A 27,879-nucleotide genomic window follows, 5' to 3' on the forward strand; every position below is an offset into this window, starting at 1 on the left:
TATTGGGTTTATTTCAGGGGGATAAATATGTATGTAAAAGAAGGAGAGCCAGTGAATGTAATTTCTTTACATTTTCAAAGACTTTTAAACAACTTCTATCCCAAAAGCTAATTAAAAAAAAAAAAAAAATCAGTCATCCTAGGACCAAAATCCATTTTACCTCATGTCGTGGATATAGAAGTTGTTTAAGAGAAAACAAAATTAGGGAGAATAAACACATCTCAAACTGTGAGCCTTCCGGACACTAACATGCAAGCTGATCTTATTAAAGTCATTATAAATGACTGACAGAGCAAGTACTGCACAATAAAAATCTTAAGATCACAGTTAACTCTAAGTGAAAAGTTGATGGTGAAAATAAACTTTACAAAGTAGTACTCTAAGTTGTGAGTAGGTAAAAGTAACAGATGGAAATTCAGTATGGTCAAGGGCCCAAAGGAAGTGATTCAGCATATATCTATAGGATTTTAAGCTCCAAGCTTGTTACAATTCAGCAAAGGAGCAATAAAAAGGACTGTGGTTTACGTCTCCTGAAGACATTATTCCTACCTGGTTTAGCTCAAAAAAACCAACAAAATACTGTATATTCATATATGCCTCAAATACAGTCTGTCCAAAAAGTGTTAGTTAATTGTTGTTCTCACAATTTCTCATAAGAAATTGCTCAGTTTCTAACACACTGATGCCAAGCAGGGTTAAAGAAAAAATTGAGGTAAATTCTGGAAATCTGAAGAAGGAAGGGACAATAAGTAGAACTGTGCCCAACTTTCTGAAACCTGAAGTATAAAAAAATTAGTAATTCAATTCAGGAAAGATTACTCATACCTAAGCTTTTGTTGTTGTTGTTTTTTGCTTTTAAAACCAAGGATCTAAAGACAAGTTGAAGCCAATTGTCTCTTAATTTGCCAGATTAGGTGAGAATAACCTGATTAAACAAACATATTAAATTCCTAACGACAGTTTCGGTCTCATAGAAGTCAGCTCTAAAGGTGCTCAGAAAGTCCTAGCAACTTCAAGCAAGGAAGCAGTCATTCAACTAAAAAATTTTTTTTACATGTGTATCATTCAGACGTTGATATTTTACCTCTCTGGGAAAATAAGGGAGAGTTTGCCTGGAAAATATAAGGTTGGATATGGCTCTGTTTGAGCCATATGGCCAGTGTTCAAATACTGGTGTGAACAAAAAATTTGGATTATAATGACTGTTATTGCTATTAAGAAGAATCAGTTGTTAGTTTACTTATAATACATACATATTAATATATCATATATTAATAATAAAAAGCTAGCTTTATGAAAAGAGTGAAAAATCTCAATCGAACTTCTCTAAAGTCATCCCTATTTTTGATTTTTTTAGCAGTGTCAGCCCGTTTAGGATAAATTAATATTAACCCAAACTTGATTACTATAGTGATAACTTTTCTAAGGATTAAACAAGCTAACTTACATTTGAGGATGGATTAAAAACAAAATGTCTTATCAGAAGTGATACTATTGTGTCATATCATCATTAATTGGGTATAGGACAAAGTTTACCGTATTATTCTTACCTTCGTACAAAGCTGCACTGCACTGCTACTTTCGAGGCCCCCTAAAGATAAACCAGAGTGGTGGAATGTCCAGGGAAGAAACACAATAAGCCCACTGAAAAGATGATGTACGAGGGCTCAATACGAGAAAGAAAGGTAAAGGGTGATGTTCTTCAACTGAGAAAGGCAACCTGAGGGGGAGACAGAGAATCGGATATCATAGAGTTGGATGGGAGTCTGGAGGCTACTTGGTTCGATCCTGCATTTTACATTTAAGGAAACTGAGACGTGGACAAGCTGCATCGTGGCCGGGCGGTGACTGGAGTTTGGGTCTCGTGACTTGGATTCTCAGACGCTTTCCTAGAATCTAGGATTCTAGGATTCTACCCCATGCTGCGTCTCACAAAGAGGATGAAACAGCGGTAATGATACCTTCACAATAACTCAAGTCAAAATATAAACTCATGAATGGCCAGAGTAGGATTTCCAAATCTACCTAAACTAGCTTAGACCTTAACTTGTGGGTTCAGTAAAAAAGAAGGTTTGAATAGGGTATTCATCACCCATCAATTCATTTTAATTCCTTATACAACCTCTGAGGCCATAACAAGCAGAAAAACTGCCCAAACTCTGAGGAGTCAAAGAAAGAGTCGATTGCTACCATAATCCAGGCACCATCGTGGTCTTTCATGACACCTAAATCAAATAGCCTGGAATCCTCATAGGATTCTGCGTTCTGAACCTTGTTCAGGGGTCTGGGGAGAAAACACTGGGAGAAGTGCCAATTTTATTAGAGTGAGAGAGTATCACCCTCACATAGCCACCGATGGATCCCAGAGACGCAGGCACTGACCTCGCCCTGATAATTATGGGATATCTCTAGGGTTGGAAGATACCTTAAAAGGTCACCAGGTTAACCCTCCCAACTGACGTGTTCATCCCCCTTAAACAGCTCCCTCCAGTGGGCTGAGGTCAGATTCTCTTTAACACACGGCCATGATGGAAACTCTGGTCACTGGAATTGGTACTCTGGAAGCAAAGAACGTTTAAGTACTGCAGGGTAGTAGAAGTAAAGTTCCTTGGCTTAGGCCCCATTGGTCCCTTTTCCTATGAGAAAAGGTTCCCAGAGTCCAGTGCAAAGTCCCTGAAAATCCCCCCACCAAGCACAAAGCACAGAAAAAGGAGGCCTGGGACTAGCGACTGGCAGCTCGGTGTTGTCCTTGGGTTTCAGAAGGTCTAGTTCCTGGTGCACAGAAGTCCTCTGTTGCCAGATTCTGGGGCCAGCCCTGTCCAGGAACATCTTGTCCTTAAGCTCAAGGGATTCCTCCCAGAAAACAGCTAGGTCTGCTGTTCCACCAGCTGTAGTTTGGCAGTCTTGACTCGGTGGGCTTCCTTCAGGTTCCGTGCACGGACCTCTGGGTTGGAAATGAACTCCACTTGCTGTACAGGGAACCAGCCTTGCTCCCCATCAGAGAGTCTCACGCCCTCCAGCCAGCCTATGGACACAGGGTGGGTGGGAAGAAGAATTACCTGGAAAAGACCCACAATAATTTCCCCCAGACCTCCTTCCCAGAAATTCTTCTGAACTGGAAGGCTGAAAGGACTGGAGAGGCCGCAGCATGGGAAATCCAGCCGCCCCGTGAACTCACCCTGGCTGCTGTAGGTCTGGCACAGTCTACAGCTGCCTGCTCCTGAACCTTCTCCACTCTTACCGGTTGCATTGTATTCTCCCCAAATATATGTTGACGTTCTAAGCCCAAGTAACTCAGAATGTGGTCTTCTTTGGGAATAAGGTTGTTGCAGATGTAATTGGTAAAGTTAAGATGAGGTCATACTTGAGTAAAGTGTGCCATTAATCCAATATAATGGGTATCTTTATGAAAAGAAGGAAATTTGGACACATACACACACACAGAAGGAAGAGATAGAGCTTGGAGTGATGCTGCCACAAGCCAAGGAAGCTGGGGCCACCAGAAGCTGGAGGAAGCAAGGAAGGACCTTCCCCTAGGGTCTTCAGAGGGAGCATGGCCCTGCCAACACTTTGATTTGGGACGTCTAGTCTCCAGAACTATGAGAGAATACATTTCTATTGTTTTAAGCCACCCAACTGGTGCTACTTTGTTAGAGCAGCCCTAGGAAATGAAGACATCCACCCTTAGTGTCCCACCTTCAATGCCCAGCCCGCTCCTCACGGATTCTTCCTCTTACCATCACTGCTTTGCTGAGTCACCATCACCACGTCTGCCTTCTCTAGTGCCAACTCATCATTCTCTCGGGGTTTGTAGGCTCGAAGGCACTGTACTTGTGGGGACTCTTTGGAAGAGAAGAGTGTGAAGAGGTTAGGAAAGGCAGACGACTAGAGCATGAGAAAGGACTTGCGGGGGCAGCTTGGGAGGACTTGGGAGAGAGAAAGTTTGGGCTGTTGAAAGTTACACACAAGAAAGACGATTGGAAAAGTCTTCGTCTTCTACCAGGGAACAAAATGGTTATAAGGAAATAGAAATGCCAGGCTTGAAATGAATCAAAAATTCTATTTCCCCAGCAAAGATGGACAAATAGGTTGTGACCACCTTTTAGTGACTCATTATTACAAATAATTGATATTCTGCTAAAGACCCATCTTCCCACTGAAACCTTCCCTGATTCTTTAGTCCTCAATGGATTCTAAACTCCTTTAAAACTGACTGTCTATGGCAAACCATTTATCTTTCACCTAGTCGTTTCATGTTTGTGTTCTGCCTCTCCAACTGATTTGCAAATGCTGAGTCTGTGACTCATTCTTCATTCTCTTCATGGTACAAGATGTGGGACTAGAAGAGGCTTATCCAGTGGGGTTCCAGGTATGATCTAAGCAAGGCACTGAACACCCTTCCTCATCTATAAATGACTGAGTTGATCAAGGAAATTCTAGATTTTTTGTATTTCTATAACTTCGTGAACGAGGAGAAATTTCCACAGTTTTGAAGCTCCAAATAAGATGCCCCAGAGTACGCCTGACCCACAGTCTTCTATCGTACATGGGTTTATGGCTCTTTCTCCTCTACCACGCTGCACTGGCTCTCTTAGAAAAAAAACAGAACACTGCATTGTTATCTGTACTTGTATTTCCAAAGCTCATGCATATCTGCCATTCACAAGATCACAGTAAAGGAGGAAGAATTATCTTGCCTTCCTTACCTACTGGGGAACTGAAGCCCAGCAGACGGATTGAACACTGAGCAGAACTCCGTTTACAGCCTGGTTCTCCTACTTCCCTTTACAAAGTTCCTTTTGTATTTGTTTGTTCTTCTGGGTCACTAAAGGCTCAGTGTTCCTTTGAATTCAGTTCCTCTCGGATATGAATTAGAGAATCCTTGCTGGAGGACAACTGTGGGGCTTACGTGAGACCGAGAAGTCCATTCTTAGCATGAATGCAGACACTTCCTAATGTGTGTGCCTGTGGTTGCCCATGAGTACCTGGAAGCCTGGGGTAAAGGCAGTGTCTCAGGTCATCCTGTACAGGAGGGGTTGTGGTCAGGACAAATCTACTGTGTTGCTATCCTCCCCAACCCCTACTCCAGATGGACTCTCTCCCCCTATTTCCCCAAGACCTTCAAGTCAGTCAAATCTAAATATCTATCTAATCTACAGATATTTTAAAAGAGCAAACTATTGCCCAAGGCAAGGAATGTATGGTGCTGGGGAGGAGGCACCGCCATGGTGATGGGCAACTTTAAGCAGATGCATCTCAGGTGTTTAAGTTCCAGTGACCAGCCCTCCACTCTGAAATTCTGGACAAAAGTAATAAATGAAAGCCTCCCTGAGTTACTACCCAGCGTCCTAAACTCCTGCATCTAAAGGAGACTTCTGACCCCACCATTTTTCTCTCCCTCTTAGACCTTCACTCACCATAACACTCCAGAAGGTCCAACTCCTCTCTTGGCATGGCCAAGGCTGAGATCCAGCGAAGCTTTTCACTTCTAGAAAACAAAGCAGGGTCATTGCTTCAGCTGCAGCTCTGGGGGGTATAGGACAGGGGCCAATGATAGGGAAGGGAAGGGAGCGTGGGAAAGGCTTGTCTAGTTCAAAAAGTTGTCTAGTTCAATGATATCCAGGACAAAAGTCAATGGGACTCCACTTGGATGGAAATTTGACAGGATCATGAACTATATGTTCATGTGTCTTGTCATCCTTTATCTTTGCCCCTCTCTTTCCAAGCTTATCTTCTTAACGGCATCTTGTATCTTTCAAGTAGGAGCATAAAGTCAACTGTCAATTATGTACATGTAGATTTTTCCATTTTGGGAAGTGTACTAAGCAAAATGTTCATCGCAGCTTAGATTCCCGCTATCACTTTGCATACTTGTTGACACTCTTCTGCCTACCTTCCTTCAATCAAATATCTCAGAGATGAAAATTATTCTGTAATCTTGATTAGATCAGGGAGATATATCTACTATTGTTTTGGTCATGTAATATAATCCAAGCCTAATTTTGTAATTATCTGTGGGTTTTTGTATTATCTTAGCCTCTGCTTCCAAACATCCTGGAGTAATTGAGAGCTGACACTATTACTGTTCCAGGAAGATGCTGCCCCAAGTGCTAGACAAAGAACATGAGTCTGTATCTGATTACTTGACTTAGGTGACGTTTTGCACCTGTACCAGCCCCTCTGTTCCATAAGTCAGGGCAGGTATTATTGATCCTACCCTGAAGTGTCTTCTAAGGGACAAAAATGCAAAGTGTCTACAACACGAGGATGTTCAGACCACTAAGTATCTTGTCAAATTTTTTAGAGAAGAGATTTCTTATATCTTCTATAACAGCAATAATAGCTACAATTGTTCATTAAGGTAGATACTGTGTACCAGATTTATAGGTATTATGTTTAATACTCTTCACAGTGTGTATATGTGTGAATGTATTTTATTATTATTAATATCAAAAAGATGAGCAAATCAAAATTCTCAACACTACGGATTTCTGGGTTGGAAAGTGGGAGCAAAGAAAGCTGAAGGCACCCCAGTGCTTATCTTTTTCATGTCTTATTCACATATATGCCCCACCAGCCTTGGTCACTGAGGAATTTCTGGCTTATGCACATTCAATTGTGGACGTCAGTAATCCAATTACACAGACTTTGTCCTTCTTAGCATAATAGACGCTAAGCCTTGGTAGTGACAGCGACTTTACACCCTCTCCCACCCAGTCTCCTGTAAGTCATGTATTAGCTCTAGGAGTCTGGGTTCAGGATGCGCTATAGATGCTCCCCAGTCCAGAATGGACTAAGCAGTACTGTGGCTGTTTTCTGGACACATTTTCTGCCTTGGTCCCACTTCCTTGCCAGGCTGTCCTCCCTCCCTTCCCCCAGCTCCCCTGCCCAGCCCCATCTCACTGAGTCTCGGTGCGGAAGAGGAACTCAGCCTGGGAGCCCTGTGCGTTGTCCCGCAGGAAGAGTCGGAAGAGGTTTTTGTGAGGTCCATGCAGCTTCATTTCACACTTTTCCCCTCGGACGGAGGAGAAGGGAGCGTGGTCAAATACCAGGAAGCGGCTACCCCTGCAAAATACGAGGCTTTTCAGCCTGACTCTAGGGTTATCATGCTTCCTCCACCCTCATATCTTGTCAATTCAAAATCCCTGGCCTTAGCATCTGCAGCCTGCAAACTCTCATAAAAACCATAAGATGGTGTCAACTTGCTCCTAGGAGAGATTTGTCAATGGCTTGGCAAAGCACCTATCCAGTGCAACAGACGCTTTACCACTTTAAAGAGTTGAAGAAACCGAGCCAATATAAAGTTTCTAAGGCCCTCAGGACAAAAGAATTAGGATCTGGAAGTGGCTAAGTATCGATGCTAGGCTAGTAGGCTGAGCCCAGCCCAAAGAAAGCACAAATAGACTAATGTGAAAATGTGCTAAGCGAATTTGCTGCATTTTGCTCTGTGTCTATAACATGGTCCAGGTGCTACCAGGTGATCTCGGGATATAATTGGGTGGGATCCCCTTTTTTGCTTTGGACCATTTTCCTCCTCTCTGGGTCATGACCTGGACTCCATGGGGTGAGCCACTGAGAAGCGCTCCTCTATAGGAACATGACCCTTCCCTGTCCCTTTGGTCCTTTCCTCCCGCCTCCTCCCATTTGCCCCTTGTGCTCTGGCCTCCCATTCCAGTCACTGACTCTCGGGGCCGAGACAGCAGCAGACAGTCATTGAAGAGGTGCAGGTGGACTGGGCGTGCGTTCAGCTTCTTCCGCAGCCCTGGGGAGATGCTGAACTCCAGGGCCGTCAGCTCCCCACTCTTCACCAGCCAGCGTGACTGTGAAATGAGCGGGAATATCTACAGAGCAGGGGAGAGAAAGAAGATGGTGTCACAGACGGCAAGCATGAGGCTTTCTCCCAGGCTGCCCTCCTCACCATGCCTCTTCCTCGTAAGTCTCACCCATGACAATCATCTCTTTCACAGCTTCCTTCTTGCTCATAACCCCTCCACTTAAACTCTGTTTCTCTTGGAACCGTCTAACTACCACTGTCTACTGCTGCGTGGCTCCCACGTCCCCAGCTCAGGCAAAGGGAAGGTGCCTATGGTCCATCCCAGGAGAGTGACTACATGAGAAAGCTCAGCCCTAGAAGCTGGAACTGAAGAAGAGATGGGAGAACCCAACTGGGGCATGTGAACAAACAAAGCAGAGAACAGTAAGATATGCCTCTTAGAAGTTAAAAGTTTAGGGTGGTTCTGACATCCGTTCTTCCTTCGATTATAACCAGAGACAGGAGAGGAGCATTCGGAATCAGATGTGGGGATGAGAATAAAGAGAACCAGGTGGGGTCTGCCTAGAGCTGGAGTTTGGGTAGTGATAAGGGTATTGAACAATGATTAATACGTAGATAAGGGATTTTCCCTCTCTTCTTGGGAGGTAAGGATGGTACCTGTTCTGAGTTGAAATTTGAACGTGGAATGTCTATTTTAAATTTGTATTTGGATGAGAGATTTTGGCCCTATATTTGGATTCAATTTTATCTTGCTTTGGTTAGACTAGACGGAGACATAATAAAATACTGAATAATTCAAGTACCAAAAATGTATCTTTATAAAGGCTTACATTGATAAGTTCTCTCTCATCTGCCCAGTTCCCAAAGGCACTCTCTCCCCCCTCAGGTAACCACTGTCCTTTATTTCTTATGTACCTTTCCAGAGTTTCTTTCTGTATACACAAGCAAATGCATATACAGATTTTTACCCTACTTTTTCACCAAAGGTAAGATACTATATAATACACATAGTGCTGCATTTCCCCTTTTTCACTTAACAATATATCATGGAGACTGAGGTAGGCATTTGGGTATCCCAGAAACAGGGCAGAACAGAAGGTGTGCAGACATGAGGTTAGAGACTGGGATAGCGTGAGCAAGATGGTTCTGTGATAGAAGGTGACCTGTGGGATCTGCTTGCCGGCAGGGTGGGGACCCAAGGGACTAACTTACTCTGCACTCAAACTCGATCTTCTGGCTCAGGTAGATCAGCTCCTCCGTCCGTCGCATCCGCTGGACGTTATTATTGCAGTCTCGGATCAGCTGCGTGTTCAGCAGGGGGAAGAGAGAGGAAGAGCTCCCCGTTAGAGGCTTTGGCTTTGTGTCCCCTGCAAGAAATCTGGAAACTGGTTGTGATAGCTTTAGTCTTTCCACCAGCCCGGAAATAAGCCAATACAGCAAGACGCTGAAGCTCTAGGACTATGGTATACTTTATGGAGACCTGACAGAACATTCCTGGGCTGCGTGAAAGTAAGACTGAATCTGGGGATTGTGGTAGGAGAGCATAGTCCCTTGGCATGGAGTGTCCTTGAGGCTGTGGGGTGTGAATGCTTGGAGGTTTGGTGGGTGCAGTGAGGTAGCTGAACAATCCCATCACCAGGGGCCTGTACTTTCTGGAGTCATGGGCTGGGGCAGGGGGAGCGTTCTCTGTGAAGGACAATCACGGGGTCCGAGTAGGGGTGGTAGCTGCCTACCTCCTCCAGGGCGTGGTGTGCCTTCGTGGCCTCTGCTTCCTCTGAGGAGCCAGGCTGTGTTCTCTTCAGAATGTTCTACAGAACAAACCGTAGGCGGGAGCCAGATGGAAAGAAGGGATGGGCAAACAGGAAGAGGTGATTGAGGGTGGGTGACTGGAGAAGTTCAGGAACAAAATTTTAGCAGCAAATATTTCTGAGAAAGGAGAGTGGGGGTGGTGATACGGGAGACTGCTCACGCTGTCCACAGGGGGTGGGAGAGTGGCAGGAGAAAGGACAGTCCTTTGGATGAAGGGGGTGGGCTGAGGTGGGATCTGCTCTACCTGGAGCAGCAGCTTGAGACGGGTGATGCGCTGGAAGGGCAGAATGAGAAAGGACTTGAGGGAAAGGCGTTGGCAGATGGGGTCACTCTCCAGCTTCTCCAGGACCTCTCGGAAACTGCTGTTGCTATTCCTGTGTGGGCAGGGAGCCTTGGGTGAGGAGGGGTTGGTGAGTATTGGGGGACACAGTGAAGGCGTGGGGAGTGGGGGCTCGGTGGAACGCCTGTAGATTGGGAAAGAATGGTGGGGTCCAATGTACAGGAGCCCCAGATGTGATGGCCGAGGGCGTCTGATCTGGAAGCGGGGTGGGGCTTGAGATCACAGAGCAGGCACAAGAACATGTGCTCTCGGGGTAGTCCTCTGGGCTGGGTATTGGGGGTCTGGTGCAAGGTCATTGCGGGGCCCACGTGGGGATGGGATGGGGATCAGGTCTCACAGCAGGCTTGCGTCTGATCTGGAAGCGGGGTGGGGCTTGAGATCACAGAGAAGGCACAAGAACATGTGCTCTCGGGGTAGCCCTCTGGGCTGGGTATTGGGGGTCTGGTGCAAGGTCATTGCGGGGCCCACGTGGGGACGGGATGGGGATCAGGTCTCACAGCAGGCTTTGGAAGGTGCGTTCCTGGTAGGTCTGGTTGGTGACATAAGGCAGGTAGACCCGGCGGAAGTTGGGGGCATGGCTCAGGACCACATCACACACTTGGAAGGTGAAGATGTTGCCCTCAAAGTTCTCTTCCAGGTCTGAGAGGAACCTGTACAGGATTAAAACACGTCTCATCAGACTTGTGGGTCTCAAGTGAGGAGTCGGCTGACCCCTGCTATAGCTTGAGCTTGTTACTTCTTCCCTCCATTAGTCAATAACTTCTATTGACTGTCCTTAGCTCTGTGCTGCTTGCCACGCACTAGAGTTCTCTCCAAGGCTGCCGCTCATTTGCCCCTGATCTAACTCTCTGGTCCTAATATCCCATTTCTTGTTCTTCTTTTCATCCTGTTCTGGTTTTCTGATCTTCAGATGTTTCCCACGTCATCTCCAATGCTCTGCATGCCCACAGCACATCCAAAACCTCAACCCAGGAAGCATTTCTCATTCGTTTACCCATTACTGTTCCCAACCACCCACTCACATTCTCCTCTCTTTGCTCTCTCTATCCCTGTAGCCACTGGGAATCATGGAGGGAGCAATGAGAGGGTTCTGAAAAAGGAAAAAGCCAATGAGAGGTTTACAGACTAAAGAGAGTGAGGCTGAGTGAGTGGTATTTGGGAGAAGGGGAAGCTCACATGGTGCTGACGTCACGCACGTCCTGTAAACGAGAGAAGAGCCACTGATGATCCTGGTTGGAAAGGGTGGCCCGGAGCTGCTCTGAATGTTGGAAATGATCCACAGCTATGTGTAGACTGCGCAGGTAGGAGGCCTCTGACACAATCAGCTCAAATTTGGCCTAGGAGATTCGGGAGGAGGAAGAGTAATTAAAAACATTGATTGAATCCCTGGCGTATGTTAGCCACTGTGTAATATTTCAGGGGTAGAGCGGTTAACAAGACGGACCCTTTTAGAGCTTACAGTCAACACCAGAATCCAACCTGATATCAGGGAGGAGAGAGAAAGAACCTTTGAAGCTGAGGGACAAACATGTGCAAACCCTCAAAGGTGGAAGAGAAAAAGATACTTTCAAGAAACTCAAATAAACTGAGTATCCTTGGAACCAAGTGTTACCAAAGTAGTGGCCGGAGATAAGCTGGAGAGGCAGAGAGGAGGGTTATGTAAAGAAGGTAAAATAGCTTAGACTTAAGACAGTGGGGAAATGAAAAGAGGCTTTATGTATGGGACTAACTTGATCTAATTTGTTTTCTATTGTATAAAGATATTTCTGAGCACAGTACGAAGAAAAGATTAGAGGGGGCAAGAGAGCCATGTTAGGGAACCGTCATAGTAATTCCAGAGGAGAGATGAAAGTCTAAATAGCCATGGGGATGGGGAGAGGTAAGCCAATTTCATAATTATATAGGAGAGAGATTTGGAAGGGCTTGTTTATTTGCTAGAAATAGGGGCTGAAAGAACAGGAAGAGTCACAGCTAATGCCTCAGTTTTTGAGTTTGGTAACTGGGTGAATGACAAGAGTTCCTTACTGAACTAGAGAACTCTGGAAGAGGAACAGATTTAGGGGATGAAGGTAGTTTGAGGTTTGAGGAGCAATGGAAGGAAGCAGGATGTTTGAGAAGGAGATGGTGCAATTGTGGTTTAATGGAAAAAGCCCAGTTACTGGGAAGTTCCAGCAGGAGACACAGTGACTCACAGCCCTCTTCTCTAGCTGGCCTGGTCATGCTCTTCATCCAAGTATGCAGCTTCAAGACAGATGCATGGACAGGAAAGAGAAAGAACACACACACACTGTGGTGGTGACTTGGATAACTAATGAAATGGCTGGAGGCTGCTCACACACAACAACACTGAACCAGGACACTGAAGGTTCATTTGCGTCCTGGCTCTAACATTCGCTGAGTATATCACTTTGGGTGGCTCATGTAACCTCTCTGAACCTCAGTTTTCTTATCTGTATAGATATAGTGACCCTCTCCTCACAAAGATGTTGTGACAGTCAAAAGAAATGGAGTCAGTGAAAGCACTTTTTCCCAGAAGTGCTAATTCAGGAAAGGAACATATGTGTATAAGTATAGAGGCTTTTCTTCTCAGAAACGTGAGACCAGGGCTGGCCTAGGAGCCCTGGTGGACTTCCTTGAATTCTGGAGTTGGTGAAAGAGAGCTAGGGTTCAAATCATCTGCCCACTGTTTGGTCCATAAATATGGGCAGAACAGTGATTTTCTAAATATCTTCCATATGCTTTAAAAGTTGAGGTCAGCACAAAGCCCCCAAGTGTGAGCTTCAAAAAACCTAAAAATATATACCTGTTTGGCTTGGTAAAAGTACTGTTTATCCATAAGTCCTTACGGCCAAAATTTTACTCCTTCCCACTTCTGAAAGAGGGAGGATATGGCACTAATGTGTATCAAACTATATACCAGATACCATGCTAAAAGCTAAATATGTGTTGTTTCATTTAAACCACACAGCAACCCTGAAAAGTAGTCATTATTATCCTTGAGTTTTAGATGAGTAAACTGAGATTTAGTGAAGTTATATACCTTGCTTAATGTTACACAGCTAGCAAATGGTGATCCAGGATTTAAACACAGGTCAGCCTGATTTGAAATTAAAGTAGTAAATGTTTTGTACACAGTGTTAGGAAATGTTCTAATCTCATTATTTTACAAGTAGCTGTCCAGTTTTCCCAGACTTATGAAGAGACGATCTTTTCTCCATTGTATATGCTTTCCTCCTTTGTCATAGATTAATGGACCATAAGTTTGTGGGTTTATTTCTGGGCTCTCTACTCTGTTACATTGATCTATGTGTCTGTTTTTGTGCCAATACCATACCACTTTGATTAGTGTAACTTCGTCGTATAGTCTGAAATCAGGGCGCATGATACCTCCAGCTTTGTTTTTTTTTCCTCAGGATTCCTTTGCAATTTGGGGTCTTTTGTGGTTCTGTATAAATGTTAGGGTTATTTGTTCTAGTTCTATGAAAAATATAATGGGTATTTTGACACGGGTTGCATTAAATATAAACTCAAAATGACTTAAAGGCCTAAATGTAAGACAGAAACCATAAAACTCCTAGAAAACATAGGCAGAACACTCTTTGACATAAATTGTAGCAGTATTTTTTTTTGATCTGTCTCCTAAGGCAAAATAAATAAAGGCAAAACTTTTAAAAATGGGACTTGATTAAACTTCAAAGCTTTTGCATAGCAAAGGAAACCATCGACGAACAAAAAGACAACCTATTGCAAATGATATGACTGATGACGGTTTAATACCTAAAGTATATAAACAGCTCATAAAACTCAATATCAAAAAAGCAAACAACCTGATTAAAAAACGGACAGAAGAACTGAATAGACATTTTTCCAAAGAAGATATACTGATAGCAAACAGGCACATGAAAAAATGCTCAACATTGCTAGTCATCAGAGATATGGAAACCAAAACTATAATAAGTTATCACCTCACACCTGGCAAAATGGCTATCATCAAAAGATCTACAAATAACAAACACTGGCAAGGATGTGGAGAAAGAAAAGGGAACCCTAGTACACCATTGGTGGGATTATAAATTAGTGTAGCCACTATGGAAAACAGTATGGCAGTTCCTCAAAAAACTAAAAATAGAACTACCATATGATTCAGGAATTCCACCCCTGGGTATATATCAAAGAAAATGAAAACACTAATTCAAAAAGACTCATGCACCCCAACGTTCATACCAGCATTATTTACAAGAGCCAAGATACTGAAGCATTATTTACAAGAGCCAAGATATTGAAGCAACCTAAGTGTCCATCAACAGAGGAATGGATAAAGAAGATGTGGTATATATATATATATATATATATACACACACACACACCCTGGAATATTACTTGGCCACAAAAATAATGAAATTATGCCATTTTCAACAACATGGATGGACCTAGAGAGTATTATGCTTAGTGAAATAAGTCAGAAAGAGAAAGACAAATATTCTATGTTATCACTTGTATGTGGAATCTAAAAATAAAACAAACAAGTGTACATAACAAAACAGAAACAGACTCGCAGATATAAGAACAAACTAGGGTCACCAGTGGGGACAGAGAAGAGGGGAGGGGCGAGATAGGGGTATGGGATTAAGAAGTACAAACTACTACGTATAAAATAAATAAGCAACCAGGATATACTGTACAGTACAAGGAAATATAGCCATTATTTTATAATAACTTTAAATAAAAAATATAAAAATATTGAACCACTACGTTGCACATCTGAAACTAATATAATATGGTAAATCAACTATACTTCGGTAAAAAAAATAATAAAGTTCTTTTTGATTGATTACTATGTACTAGGAACTTACCGTTTAAAACACTTTTTTAATTGAAGTGTAGTTGATTTACAGTGTTTCAAGTGTACAGCAGTGATTCAGTTGTACATATATATATACATGCACATACAGGTATATACACATATATATGCATACACACACATATACATATATTCTCTTACAGATTCTTTTCCGTTATAGGTTATTACAAGATATTGAATATAGTTCCCTGTACTATACAGTAGGTCCTTGTTGTTTATTTTATATATATAGTAGTGTGCATCTGTTAATCACAAGCTCCTAATTTATCCTCTCTCCCACCCCGGGTAACCATAAATTTGTTTTCTATGTCCGCGAGTCTATTTGTATACATGTACCACATCTTCTTTAGCCATTCATCTGTCGATGGACAGTTAGGCTGCTTCCATGTCTTGGCTATTATAAATAGTACTGCTATGAACAAGAACTTACCTTTTTTTGATTCTCCCAGTAGCTCTTTGCAACCCAGTTTTACACATGAGGACACAGAAACTTAGAAAGATCAAGTAATTTGGCCAAAGTTAAATAGCTAGCAAACATTAAAGTGGGCTTCACATCCAGGTCATTTAAGCCGGAACCTAAATATTTAAACATTGTTCCATAATGCCTTTCCATTGTGCCATATTGTCTTCCCAGGAAGAAAGTTTTAACCCATATTTTAGATTGATTATTAAGAGAAGATCTCCATGTAAAACATATTAATGGTAGTAACTTAACATCAGACCAACAGCCTTTCCTATAGTCTTGCTATTGGAAGTAAGGACCAAGCAGAGACTGATGGTCATTCAAAAGCCTCTAGAAGACCAAAATCACAGGACAGCTGCAAGGGCCACTCTTCAAGGGACCCAACAAAAAGGCCCTGCATGCTCCTTGGTTGAAGAGGAAAACTTTAGTGTAGACTGAAACCCTGGCTGAAGAAGGAAATTTTAGTCTAGCCTGAAGCTAGACTAACTAGATTAACTAGATTAACTCCACACTCCTCCCGACAAATTCAGGGGCACGGTCACTTTGTACGAGCTCAAACCAGTAACAGGGAGGAGTTAATGGGCAATGGCATAAGGAGGTAGAGAGGAGGGAGAGTGGTGACGTTCAGAAAGCAGTTCAATGGGGATGACTCACTGTCACGGTGTGCACGTGTGCGTGTTGAATACGTGTGTGTGGCGAGTAGGTGGCAGGGACAGCCCGCTCGCGGTGGTGGTGGGGATAGGAGGTCAGGACGAGAGCAGTGAGACTTTGCTTTCCCTCCTGTAGCCTCTCGCCCTGCCCTGCCCTGCCCCGCTAGGTACCTCCTGGAGTTTTTGGTCTTCGTGGGTCATGGAGAGCAGCACGGTGCTATTGCGCACCACGGGGATCTCCTGCCAGAGGGAGCCACTGGAGGCCATGGAGAGGCGCTGCAGGTAAGACTCGGAGGACACCAAGGCCTTTCGGGGCTGCCGGGGGGAGGCGGGCCCCGGTGCCTCTGCCAGGCTGTCCAGCCGCTGCTGGCTCTGGATCTCCTTGTTCAGAAACACATCGCTGTACTCCTGGTAAAGCAGCTGAGCTACAGGGGTGAAGAAGTATGGGAGAGGGAGAGAATTAGGGAGCTGCGGAGTTGAGGAACAGAAACAGAAGCCACCAAGCTGCTTCTGGCTCTCCCTACAGATATCCCCGCCCCACTGCTGATAGCCAGGAACCCCTCTCCAGTCTTGGGCAGAACACTCACCGTGGGTCCACAGTTCTGTTTCAAGGTACTCACAGGAATTGATGAGCTTGGAGCAACGTCTTGAAAAGCCTGCCATCACCTCCTTTGGCTTTTTCTCCCTGTGGAGTCAAGAAGGGCTCCGTGGTGCTTGCTGGCCTTCAGACACGGAGAAGCCCCAGGTGACTACAGATAAGACGGTCTCTAACCACTGAATGTCAGGGCCAAATCCCCTGGAGAGGCGAGTTGTAGCCTGACCCACTTTGGGGTAGTCTGAAGCTTTTCTGGATGTCAAGCTTTTTTTACGGGGGTGGGGTGTAGTTCATGGGGCCAAATGGCCTATAGGGATGGGAGATCTGGACTCAGTTGACGGAAGCAGATAGATAAAAAATCTCCCTACCCTGGAAACCCGGTGTCTGTCTCTTCCCCTCCTTAACCCCGGAAAAGACAGGGTCCCAGAACCTTTGTCAACTAATGAAAATCTCAGTATCCTAAGAAAAAAGAGTAAAACTTGTATCCATTAGGAGAGAGGGTGACTCACCGAAAAACAATGGCGTCTGAAAGGCTAGGGGATTTTTCCACGGCTGGACCTCCTGTGTCGGAAAATGGAAATGGGTAAAGTAACTGAGACTTCAGAAGGGGCATTCAGAGAGAGCCAAAGAACATAAGATCTAGAGTGGGAGACGCAGGCATCGGTGTGGGGCGTGGGGGGTGGTAGGTGGGTAAAAGGGCTCAACTGGGAACCTGTGAGAGAGGAAAGTGCCAAAGTCGAAAGCATTTGAGGACTATAGTACCAGGTCTGTCCCCGTCCCTCGTGTCAGAATATGAACTGGACAGGTAGAAGATGCCTTCTCTTCTACTGCCAGGACATCAAGCAGGTGTTTGTAACTGGAAAGTAGTGGCGGAGCGAGGGGGGGGAGGTCCAGAACAATCTTGGGAAAAAGAGATACACAATAAAAGCACACCATGGTTGGGTGATGGATGGAGATAGAGGGGAAGGAGAAGAAAGGGAAGCACCATGAACTCAGAGAGGGTCTCAGGACTTTCCTCTGCACCGGGGTTGTGTATGTGGGTGAGCGAAGCCGGCAGAGGGGTCACCAGGGGCCTGGGCGACAGAAGATGGATGAGGAAGGAAGAGCTGGGGAGAGCTCGGTCTGACACGAATGTCACCGTGGGCCTTGCTCCTCACTCACCTGAAGGGCCCTCGGGTAGGATGGAGGGTCTGCGCAGGCCCTGCCGGTGCCAGTCCTTGAGCTTACTCGACCCCTCACTAGGGACCACCACCTGTCCACTGCTGCCCTCCGCTGGTCTCCCTGGGTCCCGTCTGTGAGGCCAGCTGGACGCCTTCTCCAGATGGGGATGGCTGGGCTTTTCCGGCTGCCTCGCTCGGCCTATATCCGACCTCCTCAGGCCACTGGCTCCTTCCTGGGGGGCTGTTCTTCTCAAAGATCTTCTGCCAGGGACCTCAGACTCTTCTGAGGTGGGTCCCTGGACCTCCAGAGTCCAGGGGTTGGTCAGGAAAGAGGGACTTACAAGAGCTGTCATGTTACTGAAAGCCATGCCAGGGGGCACCTCACTCTTACTCCTACTGGCGGGAGCCGAAGAGTCTGTCGATCTGCCCGTGGCCGGAGGCCAGGAGACACGTCCCGCAGAATGGGCAGTGGAGATGGTCCACTCTTGACAAACTGGCCTGGTCCTGGCCTGACCCCCTGAATTTCCGAGCCCCCCCTGCGTGTGCCTGCTCCTGTCCCTGGACTTTGGGGGTAACGGTGGTGGTTCAGTAGGAGGACTCACGATAGGGACCGGGGGGAGAGGCTTGTAGATCCTTGAGCTCCTCGAAGAAGAAACAGGAGGAGGGTGTGGCTGAGACGCATCCGGAGTTGGGGGTAATGGCTTGTTGTATCTTTGCCTGGGAGAGAAGGAGGTCTGAGGATGGTGGGGGGTGTCCGGGGTGGAGGGCGGGGGCTGCTGCTGCCTTGCCACAAGGGGGTCAGGAACTCGGGGCAGTGGGCCTCTGGGGTGGCCGTGTAGCCCTAAACCCAGGGCCTGCGTTGGAGGATGGCTGTACCGTCTCAGCGTGGGGACCACGGCAGAGCGCTGGCGGCCTCCCTCCCCCACAGAGTGGACGCGCCTCTTCTCTCGGGGAGGAGGGGGTGGAGGCCCACGGATCCTCTTCTCTGCGGAGCCGGCGGGTGGGGAAGAGGCACCCAGGGCGGGGGATCCTGGGGCAGACGCTGAGGGATGCGTGGAGGCCCGCGGCTGACTGCTTTGGGGGCTGCCGGGCCTTGCCGGATTGGAGGCAAATTCTTGAGCGTCCTGCCCTGGAGCGGGGAGTGAACTTGGCGATTCCGGAACGATGGCGCAGTCCCTTCCGCCTTTCCCGCCCCTTCTTGGGATCACAGAGCCGTAGGCGGCAGGTTTGGGGGGTCTCTGGGGCAACTCTGAGCGGGAGAAGGAGAGCGGCGCTCCCGTCACGTCCGGGGTCGGTTCTGTCCCGTGAGAGCCCGGGAAGGAGCTGTTCCTCGGGCGCCGGGCCGCCCCGGTGCGGTCGTCCGGGGGGCCGCGAGGGCTGGCCTGGCCTGCTGAGGGGGAGCCGTGGAGGGCAGCTGCAGGGCTCTCGGAGGCCCCACAGGGAGCTGGGCTGTCGGTTGGTCGAGGGGCTCTGGAGGTTTCTGGAGAACGTGCAGCGACCGAGGGCTCCCTCCTGGGGCAGGCGACTTGGGGCCCGGCAGAGGATGAGGCAGTCAGGCCGGGGGAGACTTCAGGAGGGCTGGGAGGGGCTGGCGCGGCTGTCCTTGGAGGGGTCACGGAGACCCCCTCCTCTGCCCGGCTGGATGCTGTCCCCTTCCCCAGCTCAGAGCCCACCTGCCGGTTGTACTGAGCTGTTTCTCGGTCAGGCGACTGGGAGGCAGGAAAGGAATGAGGTAAAGAAGGGAGCTGCTGGGACCATCCTACGAGCTCCAGGGTAGGAGTCGGAGCTACAGGGGACGGTTCCTCAGCCCGAGGCTCTGTCTGAGTCCCGGGGATCCTGGCTGTGGGACGCCAGGCATCTGGAAACAAGTCATGGGGAGAAGAGACCTCAGGGCCCAGCAGAGCCAGTGCGGCAGGAGCGTCATGCTCTCCCCCTCCCCCTGTAGGCCTCTCCTCGCCCCCTCCCCCCAGGGGGTCCCCACGCCCACTGCCAGGCCCCTGCTCGCTGGACCCCGCCTTCTCCTCCCGCCCCTCCACCGGCATCACTCTCCCCTGTGGGCCCTGACCTTCCTGCTTTCCAGTGACTTTCACTGATTTGCCCCCTAAGCGTTGATTCTCCTCGTACTGAACACCCACCTTACTCTCCTCTGGGCCCGTCAACGCCCCGCCCTTCTGTGCCCCTTGTTCTACATCCCTGTGGCCCTGAGCCCTCCGGTCCCACCCACCGGGACCCAGAGCTCCCAATTCCTCACTACGGCCCTTGCTTTCCCCTTGTTCGGCCAGCACCGCATCACCTTGAATCCGCTGCTGTTTTTGCCTCTGTTCTTCCTCTGTACCGTTAACCCGCCCCCCCACCTGCTCCGGCTCCCCCGAAAGCCCATCGGAACAAACGTCCTCCCGCAGAGTTCCCTCCCCCTGAAGTCCGTCCTCCCCTCGTCCCTGTCCCTCCGGCTCCTCGGCCTTCTGGAGACACACGGCCCCTTCTCTCTCTGCACTCTCCCGCCTGGCAGGTCCACTTTCTGAGTCCTGTGGCTGGTTGGTCTCTGCAGGGTGCCCTTCACAGCAAGGCCCACATCTGGTCTGGGCAGAGGTGTCCGGGGGAGTTTCCTCCTCTTCTTCGGCTTGTCCGGTTTCCAATATCAAAGAAGTGAGTTCCGGTCTAAATTCCACCTCCATGCTGCTACCCAGTTCACTGGATATTGAGGCCGTGTCTAGATATTCACCCTGGTGGGGGCAGGCCCAGAGCTCTGGGGGAGCTGGCGGCCTTGCCTGTCTATCTGCTGGGCGCTGGGGCCCTGCCTCCTGGGGCTCTGGGGTGCCACGGGCCTCAGCCATCAGGTTTTCGTGGTTGGTCTCCACATCTGCAGAGGCTTCGATGGGAAAAGAGGTCACGCTCTCAGTTGCACAGGCATTCACGTCCCTTACATCTCTCTGCTGGGGCTCCAAGAGCCCGTGTCTCTCTGCCCACTGATAGGACGGGTCCTCGCCCTCTTCAGCTTCAGGCTCCAAGGCAGGGGTCTGCCTGCTTCTCATGGGAGCTGCCAGGATAACACTGAATTCCACTCTGGCAGGAATGGGGGTCGCCGCTCCGTGTTGGGGCTCCTCAGCCTCCATCAGGGCTGAGTCCTAAAGAGGAATAAGAGACAAACTTTCTATCCCCTCTTCCGCTTTTATTTATCAGAGGGACAGACCATAAAGAACAAGCGTGTGATGATTTCTTTGGTTCCATTTACTGTCATTCTTTGAGACAAAAAGTACTTCACAAAATAAGCAATAGCCTCTATAAAACTTGTCACTGATTTATTCCTTTAATAAATATTTACCAAGTGACCCTCTCAGTAGTGAACAAGGCAAACAAAGACTGTGTCCTCATGGAGCCTGCAGTCTTGTGGGAGAGACAGATGATAAACAATTAAATTAGAGCACAAGACCGTTGTCAAAGAGCACCAAGCATTCCCAGTGGTCATTACCCTCTAGATTGTGCTATGTCATAGTGTCTCCCTGTCTGCTCTCTGGGCACCAAGAGTGGCTCAGTTCCATATAACTCCCAGACACTGTGAGTGACACACCCTAGATCTAAGAGCCCAGAGAAGCAGTGTCTGCAGGGGTATGCTCCACCTAAGCTGCTGAGGGGATTAAAACAGGTCTGGCCATTACGGCCAGTGTCTGAGGTACTACAGCGTCGTGTAATCTCCATTACAGAGAGTCTGGATGTCACTCATCTTATTTTCCAGAGTGTCTGGCAGAGCCTGTAACTAACTAACAAAAAAATTGTTTTTCAATTATAGAGGCAGATGTTGTAAAGCGGAATGATAACTAGACTTATTAGATGAGAACCAGAGCAGACACAATGGGTACCCACTTCAATGAGGTCCATCAAACTGTGTACCCCTATCTTACTCTCCCCTTCTCTCCACCAACCGTGTGAACTCTTCTCATTACTGCCCACGTTATTGGCCTTCCACCTCTCTTTCCCACTTTGCAAAGAATTTACAAACCAGCGGAGAGGAACTGCTTCAGTTTCTTGCAATTCAGAGAGACCCACACTTCACTGTGTCCACCTTTCCCCTCTGACAATGCAAGAGCATCCCTCCCCTCTAAATGCCACCTTCTTTAGCCTGCCTTCTCAGGACCTGATGCTATGGATTATCTCATTCTTTCATACCTTCACCTTCTTTGTTGGAAGCATCCCACCAGAATTTAAGCATGTTCATGTCTTTCACGTCTTTGCAGTGTGTCAATGGAATTCTTCACATCTGCCGTCTTCATACCCTCACATCTCACCTACCTCGGGCTGAGCTTCAATAGCACCACGCTGCCCATCTCTCCTACAACCTTAACTTGTTAACTAACTCCAAACAAGACTCTATGGACGCTTATTTTGGTGGTTCTTGCCAGCATTTGACACTACGTTGGACACAGATTTGACATTAGAAATACTCTTTCTTGTTATTTGTGAGACTACATTTTCCTGATGTAACCCCTTAAGTGTTCCCCAATCCTCTGACTGGGTTGCTGTGCGCCTCTTTGTAGCACTTATCAACCGGAGTTCACTTTACTTCTCCTCTGTAGCATTTATACAATTATAATTATATAGTTACGTGCGTATTTTGATTTATCATCTATCTCAAACAAGAGGCGGTAAGCTTCACGAGATCGAGAACAGTATCTGTCTTGCTCAACTGTCTACACCTAATACACAATACCTGGCCCATACTAAGCACTCAATAAATATTTTTCCATCACAGAATAAAATTCTTATTTCCCTCCTGGCCCGCATTCCCCATATCTAATCGGTCACCAAGTCCTATGGACCCTGCCTCCTAAGTACCCCTCAAGTCTGTCCATTTCTCTCCATCTCTGCTGCTACAGCCTGGTCCACCCTGCTGCCCTTTCATACCCAGGCCACTGCACGTGGGGCACAGCTGGCCGCTGGCCTCCACACGGCTTCTCTTCCCCTATTTCCAAGGCATTCTCTCCCCAGCACCTGAGTGATCCTTAAAAGCCCCACTTCTAGTTTAAATTCTTCAGTAGCCTCTTACTGCCATTGGGATGAGACCCAAATATCCATTGTGGGTTACATGCCCTCCACAACCTGGCCTCTGCCTTCCTCTCCAGCGGACTCATCACCTGTCAACACCTGTCGGTTTTCAGTCCCCTCGGCTCACCTCCCTCTCTCACCGGTAGGCCTTCACATGTGCTGCTTCTCTACTTGGAATCCTACTCTCCTGCCCAGAGAACCCTTTACTTCTTCTCACACTCACTGCACTTGTAGTTACAAATTTAGTGTCTATTTTCTAGGTTAAACCATGAACTTCATGAGAACACAGACACTGCCGTATTTATCTGCTCAATCTCCTCTGCCTGGGGCTTACCTGTCCCTCAACAAAGATTCACTGCATGGCTAAATGAAGAAAGGAAGAACACAGAGTTAAAAGAGTGTTGTCCAACTTTTAGTTCTACTTTTTTTCGCATCCTGATAATTTTCACACAGTTGTAGAAATCATGGAATTTATTTGAACACTCATTTTCTTATCTTTAGAAAGGGGATAATACACTCACTTTCCAAGGACTTCTAATAAAGATTAAACATGACAACGTAAAAAATTAAAAAGTGCATTATTAACACTGATGGTAATAGAAATGTTAGGGATTGTAAGTATTGTTGGAGACAGAGGAAGAGAGAAAGTGTAGGAGAGAAATATAGGATTTCTGAGCTGGAAGCACGTTTAGAGACACATAGAAAACTTCGCCTAATTTACAGATGAGGAAACAACTCAGATAACCTACACACTTGCTCAAGTTTCCTAAGCAAATGCACAGGTGAACTCAAACCAGGGCCTCCTGACTTCAGTCTACCATAAGCAATCAGAAGTCCAGCTGTAAGAAAGCTGGCCAGTCACTAGTCCAGAGAAGACCCTGGGGGCTTACAGAACTCACAGCTGCACCTGGACTCACAGCGTCCCTGTCTGGTCTAGGCTTAAAGCAGAAAGCCACTGCCCCAAATGCCTGCTGTCCTGTGACAGTGCACGTGCATACACACTTGCATAAACATACATACATACACAAGCACAGTAAACCACCCTTGCAGGGACTTCCCTGGTGGTGCAGTAGTTGGGAGTCCACCTGCCAATACAGGGGACACGGGTTTGAGCCCTGGTCCAGGAGGATCCCACATGCTGCGGAGCAACTAAGCCCATGTGCTGCAACTGCTGAGCCTGCGCTCTACAGCCCACGAGCCACAACTACTGAGCTCACGTGCCACAACTACTGAAGCCCACACGCCGCAATTACTGAAGCCTACATGCCTAGAGCCCGTGCTTCACAACAAGAGAAGCCACCGCAATGAGAAGCCTGTGCACCGCAGCGAAGAGCGGCCCCTGCTCACTGCAACTGGAGAAAGCCTGCGCGCAGCAGCGAAGACCCAACGCGGCCAAAATAAATAAAAATAAATAAATAAAACAAAAATAAACCACTCTTGCAGGTTCTACGCAGGAGAGCCTGACATCACCACATGGGTACTTCCCTAGTCACCCTGCAGCTGTAGTATGTGACAAGCTCCTGGTCACCTCATAGACCCAGATACCCATCTCTATGGGGTAAAGGGCCATGTCTAACACAAGCGTAATGTGTAGAAGGGCTTTTACGTCCTTTTCCAGTTAATTGACACAGTGTGTGATTTGGCCCCTACATCCAGCCCTAAGTACAAAACACTATAATCACTACAGATGATACTGTTGTGACGTGACCCCGTTTTCCCAACCGCACGTTAAATAATATACTTGCTCACCGTAAACACGTTCTGAAACTTGACTCCCACCTGCCTAAGGAGACCTTGTGATTAAACCTGTAGCCTCCCCTCACTGGCACGTGTACTGTCCCGGCCCTATACTCATAGGCACTCTCATGTCCTCAAAACGAGCAGCCTCTAAACACACAAGCGTATTTCTGCTATATTCAGGTTACATCTACAGACAGCATGTGCTACACGAACATCTCCAGTTCCACTCTAGTGACACAATGTGTGTCTGTCTCCGGCAACCCCACTGACACTATTTCTAACATTATCTTTACCCCTTTGGAAATACTGGTGGTCACCGGCTCAGCCCCCATGTCCCTATACTTGGTCCTGTCCTATAATCCTATGACAATCAGGCATTACAAGTCTAGAACGTGACAAAGCTAAAAGAAATCTGTAAAACAGGGTTTTGCTCACATAAGGGCATCAGGAGAGAGATCTGTTTTGCACTTCCCACTTTGTATGAGTCACCTCCTCATCGCCCTCTGCACTGGGGGTGAATAATCATTTTTATCTGAGCACAGGCAAAGACAGAGCACGGCACCACGGGGATCTGGCCTCCCTCCAGACTAGGGTCATTTTTGCATCTGCTGCCCCTGTTCACGTGCGACTCCTTTCAAGACAAAGCTCCAAGTCACCCCGTTGACACAGCGTGTGATAGAATTCAATAGTCCCCTTAGAGCCCCCGGTACCTTAGCTCTTGTCCATTTCAAGTCACCAGACATCAATTTGTATTTCAAAGATATCCCTCCTCCTTATCTCCCACCCCCATTACACTGCTTCTTCTTCAATCCAGCGTCAAGTGCCATGTGTACTTTTGAGGAACGTGCTTCCTGGTTTGCCTAGCAGCGTCAGTTTCAAATATTCTGACTTACACCACAAATCACCGAGATACTCCTGAGGTTACGATACTTCTGCATTTACACTGTATCGCCTACCTGCTATTTTAGGAAAATACCCACCAAATCAAAAGAAATGTTCTCGTTTTGATTTCAAAAATAAGATCACCACATAGATGGATGCCGCTATTCACTGTTTCACATTATTGCCCTCCGTGCTACAAAGACATCAAAATAAGAGTAGCTTTCTGGACCACTAACTGCTAAGACCTGTGTTCTACGCATTTTAGGAAAGCCCCATCATCCAAGTGAAAACTGTAATAAACACCTCTATCTACCCCTAATGTCTGAAAAGATCACATCATCCACTGCCTTGTAGCCCTGATGGGCTCACACAGACCGTCATTAGCGGCAATGCTGAAATATACCCCACAAGCCCACCTGTGGCCCTGGTGTCATCCACACAGATGTGAGTGTGAGTGACCTGTTTGTGTCCTTAACATAGACCCTGACGATCACCTTGTTCTGGTCCACCCTGTAGACACTATACATGACCAGCTCCTGTTCACTCCACAGACATGGTGAGTGACTCACCCCTGTCTACACCAGATTCTGTAAATCATCTGTTTGGGTTTACACCACTTGAGTGACACTGGAGTAACGACACTGGAGTAACACTGATCCTGTTCTTGTCATACCACATAGTGACTGACCACACCAGACACGATGAATGACATGGTCCTGTCTACCCCACAGACACTGTGCTTAATGCAGCCACAGGCAACCCCAGAGAGACCACGTTGTGGACAGCCATACGCTCTAGGGACCCCTAATCTATAAAGACTCTTGACTGTATTTAGAATCACTGCATCCTTTTGATAGAGGGATTCCTTCCCCTACACCCTGACTTCTCTCTCTTCCCCACCAAGACAATGACAGACCTTCCTCCTGCCGGACAGTCTCGCTCAGAATTGACACCCCACATCCTTTCCCCTCCCCAGCCCCCCAAGAATCCCTTCAATGGACATGGCTCCAGTTTCAGGCCCACAGATCGGTTAACAAATGACCCCCATTTTGCCAGGGCCCAGGTGGAGATAAACCAGGAAGTCTGAACAAGGGGCCACATCAGGAGCTGTTTAGCCAGGAGCTGAGATTTCTGGGGTAGCCAAGGATGCAAGACCCAGGACTGCAGTGGGGGAGGAAGCTAGAAAAGAAAGTCACTCTCCCTCCCTTGTCTGTCGGACACACCTTTCCCCCTCAATCTGACAAGAGGCCCAACCAGAGTTCACTCCTCACTCCCTGGGAGACAGGAGGGCCCATCTGTCTTGGGAATCCCAGATCCAGGAAGGAGAGCAGGGGCTGAGATCTGAGAATCCAGTGGCACCCCCGGGATGGGCTCTCCTAGGACAGTCTTGCTGGAGGGAGGTTATGAATGACCTTCAATACTAGACCTCAGCAGGGTGTTCTAGCACCCCAACTCTGAGTAGCTCTCTTCCTGCTTCCCCAAGTTCTGAGTGCAACGTTGTGATCAACGTGAAGCTGTGGAAGCACTCCCCATACGTGGGGAAACCGGGTGGAGGGCAGGGCAGGAGCCGTTGTTTACAGGTTAAAGCACCTCGGCTAACAGGAAAGAGCTATGTCCTTAGACATACACAGTATGCGAACCCAGAGGAAGATAAGGGAAGGAAGGCCCAGGCCTGGTTAAGAAAAAAGGAGACGACAAAATATCCCCAGGGAGGGAGTACGTCCACCAAGGGAATCTCAGTTATTCCTTATTATAGGGGTTAGCTTTCCCCAGGGCCTACACTTTGAAGAAAGAGCCCTCATTACCGGCCCGCGGAACACCTAGGGGCAGGGTGCCCATTTGCAAGGCGGGGACCAGGCCGGAAGCAAATTTTTCCAGGCAAGAACCTTTCGTCCAGCTGCCCTCCTCTTCCAGACCAAGGTACTCGGTCCTACACCCCGAGCTCTGCCTATCCGCCCAGCCCCGCCTTTCCGGAGCCCGCGTCCCCGGACCCAGCCGGGGCTGGCCCCAAGGTGAAGGCCTCGATTCCGGCGCTTCCCGCCACTCCCTGACCTCCGCCGGGGCTCGACAGCCGCCCGCCCGGAGACGGGAGCTGCGGGGGAGGAGGGCACCCACCTGGCAAGTGTCACATGCTGTCCTGGCCCAAGAGTCCCCTCGGGTCCCCGGCGCCGGCCCCGGCCGCGCAGCCGCCCCGCCCGGCCGGGAGGGAGGGATCTGGTTCTCTTCGGAAGTTTCAGGTGAGGAAACCAGGGACACACCTTCCTGGAGGAGGGCCGGGGCCCGTCCGCGCCGCAGCCTCATTGGCGTGAAGGGAGCGCCCGCGTCAGAGCTGGGAAGTGCCGGCCGGGCCGGGAGGGGAGCCCGGGGCTGGCGGGACAGCGGCCGGCGGGGGGCCCCCCGAGGGCGTGGGACTAGGAGAGCGGAGAGCGGGGCCTCTCCTGGGCCCGGCTAGGTCTCTCAGACCTGCCTGGGTGTTTCTTCTCCCCCGGATTTCTTCAGGTCTTTACCTGAGCCGGACCCATGCCGATCTGTTTGCGGTTGACGTTCATCTCTTGGCCAGTCTGT

The 27,879-nt window shown here is 48.0% G+C and overlaps 1 protein-coding gene across 6 annotated transcripts; it reads right to left on the reverse strand.

Moving 5' to 3' along the window:
- On the reverse strand, positions 1–27,879 carry ARHGEF5 (Rho guanine nucleotide exchange factor 5). 6 transcript variants are annotated; one of them, XM_055084783.1, is made up of 16 exons: positions 27,430–27,873; positions 19,946–20,777; positions 17,654–19,510; positions 17,002–17,053; positions 16,518–16,582; positions 16,069–16,322; positions 11,100–11,260; positions 10,421–10,573; positions 9,828–9,957; positions 9,508–9,582; positions 8,987–9,076; positions 7,684–7,841; positions 6,904–7,065; positions 5,418–5,488; positions 3,738–3,842; positions 1–3,025 (listed from the first exon to the last, which is right to left on the reverse strand). In XM_055084783.1, exons 1-16 carry the CDS (start codon positions 27,613–27,615, stop codon positions 2,868–2,870), a joined length of 4,509 nt encoding a protein of 1,502 aa, XP_054940758.1. In that variant the 5' UTR covers positions 27,616–27,873; the 3' UTR covers positions 1–2,867. The 6 variants fall into 6 exon arrangements, with proteins under 6 accessions (XP_054940758.1, XP_023982770.2, XP_054940755.1 ...); XM_055084780.1 differs by adding an exon at positions 3,179–3,306 and having other exon boundaries at positions 2,864–3,025; positions 17,654–20,777; positions 27,430–27,879; XM_055084779.1 differs by adding an exon at positions 3,179–3,309 and having other exon boundaries at positions 2,864–3,025; positions 17,654–20,777; positions 27,430–27,879.

This window comes from Physeter macrocephalus, chromosome 5, assembly GCF_002837175.3.
Source record: "Physeter macrocephalus isolate SW-GA chromosome 5, ASM283717v5, whole genome shotgun sequence".
In the NCBI taxonomy this organism is placed as follows: Eukaryota; Metazoa; Chordata; class Mammalia; order Artiodactyla; family Physeteridae; genus Physeter; species Physeter macrocephalus.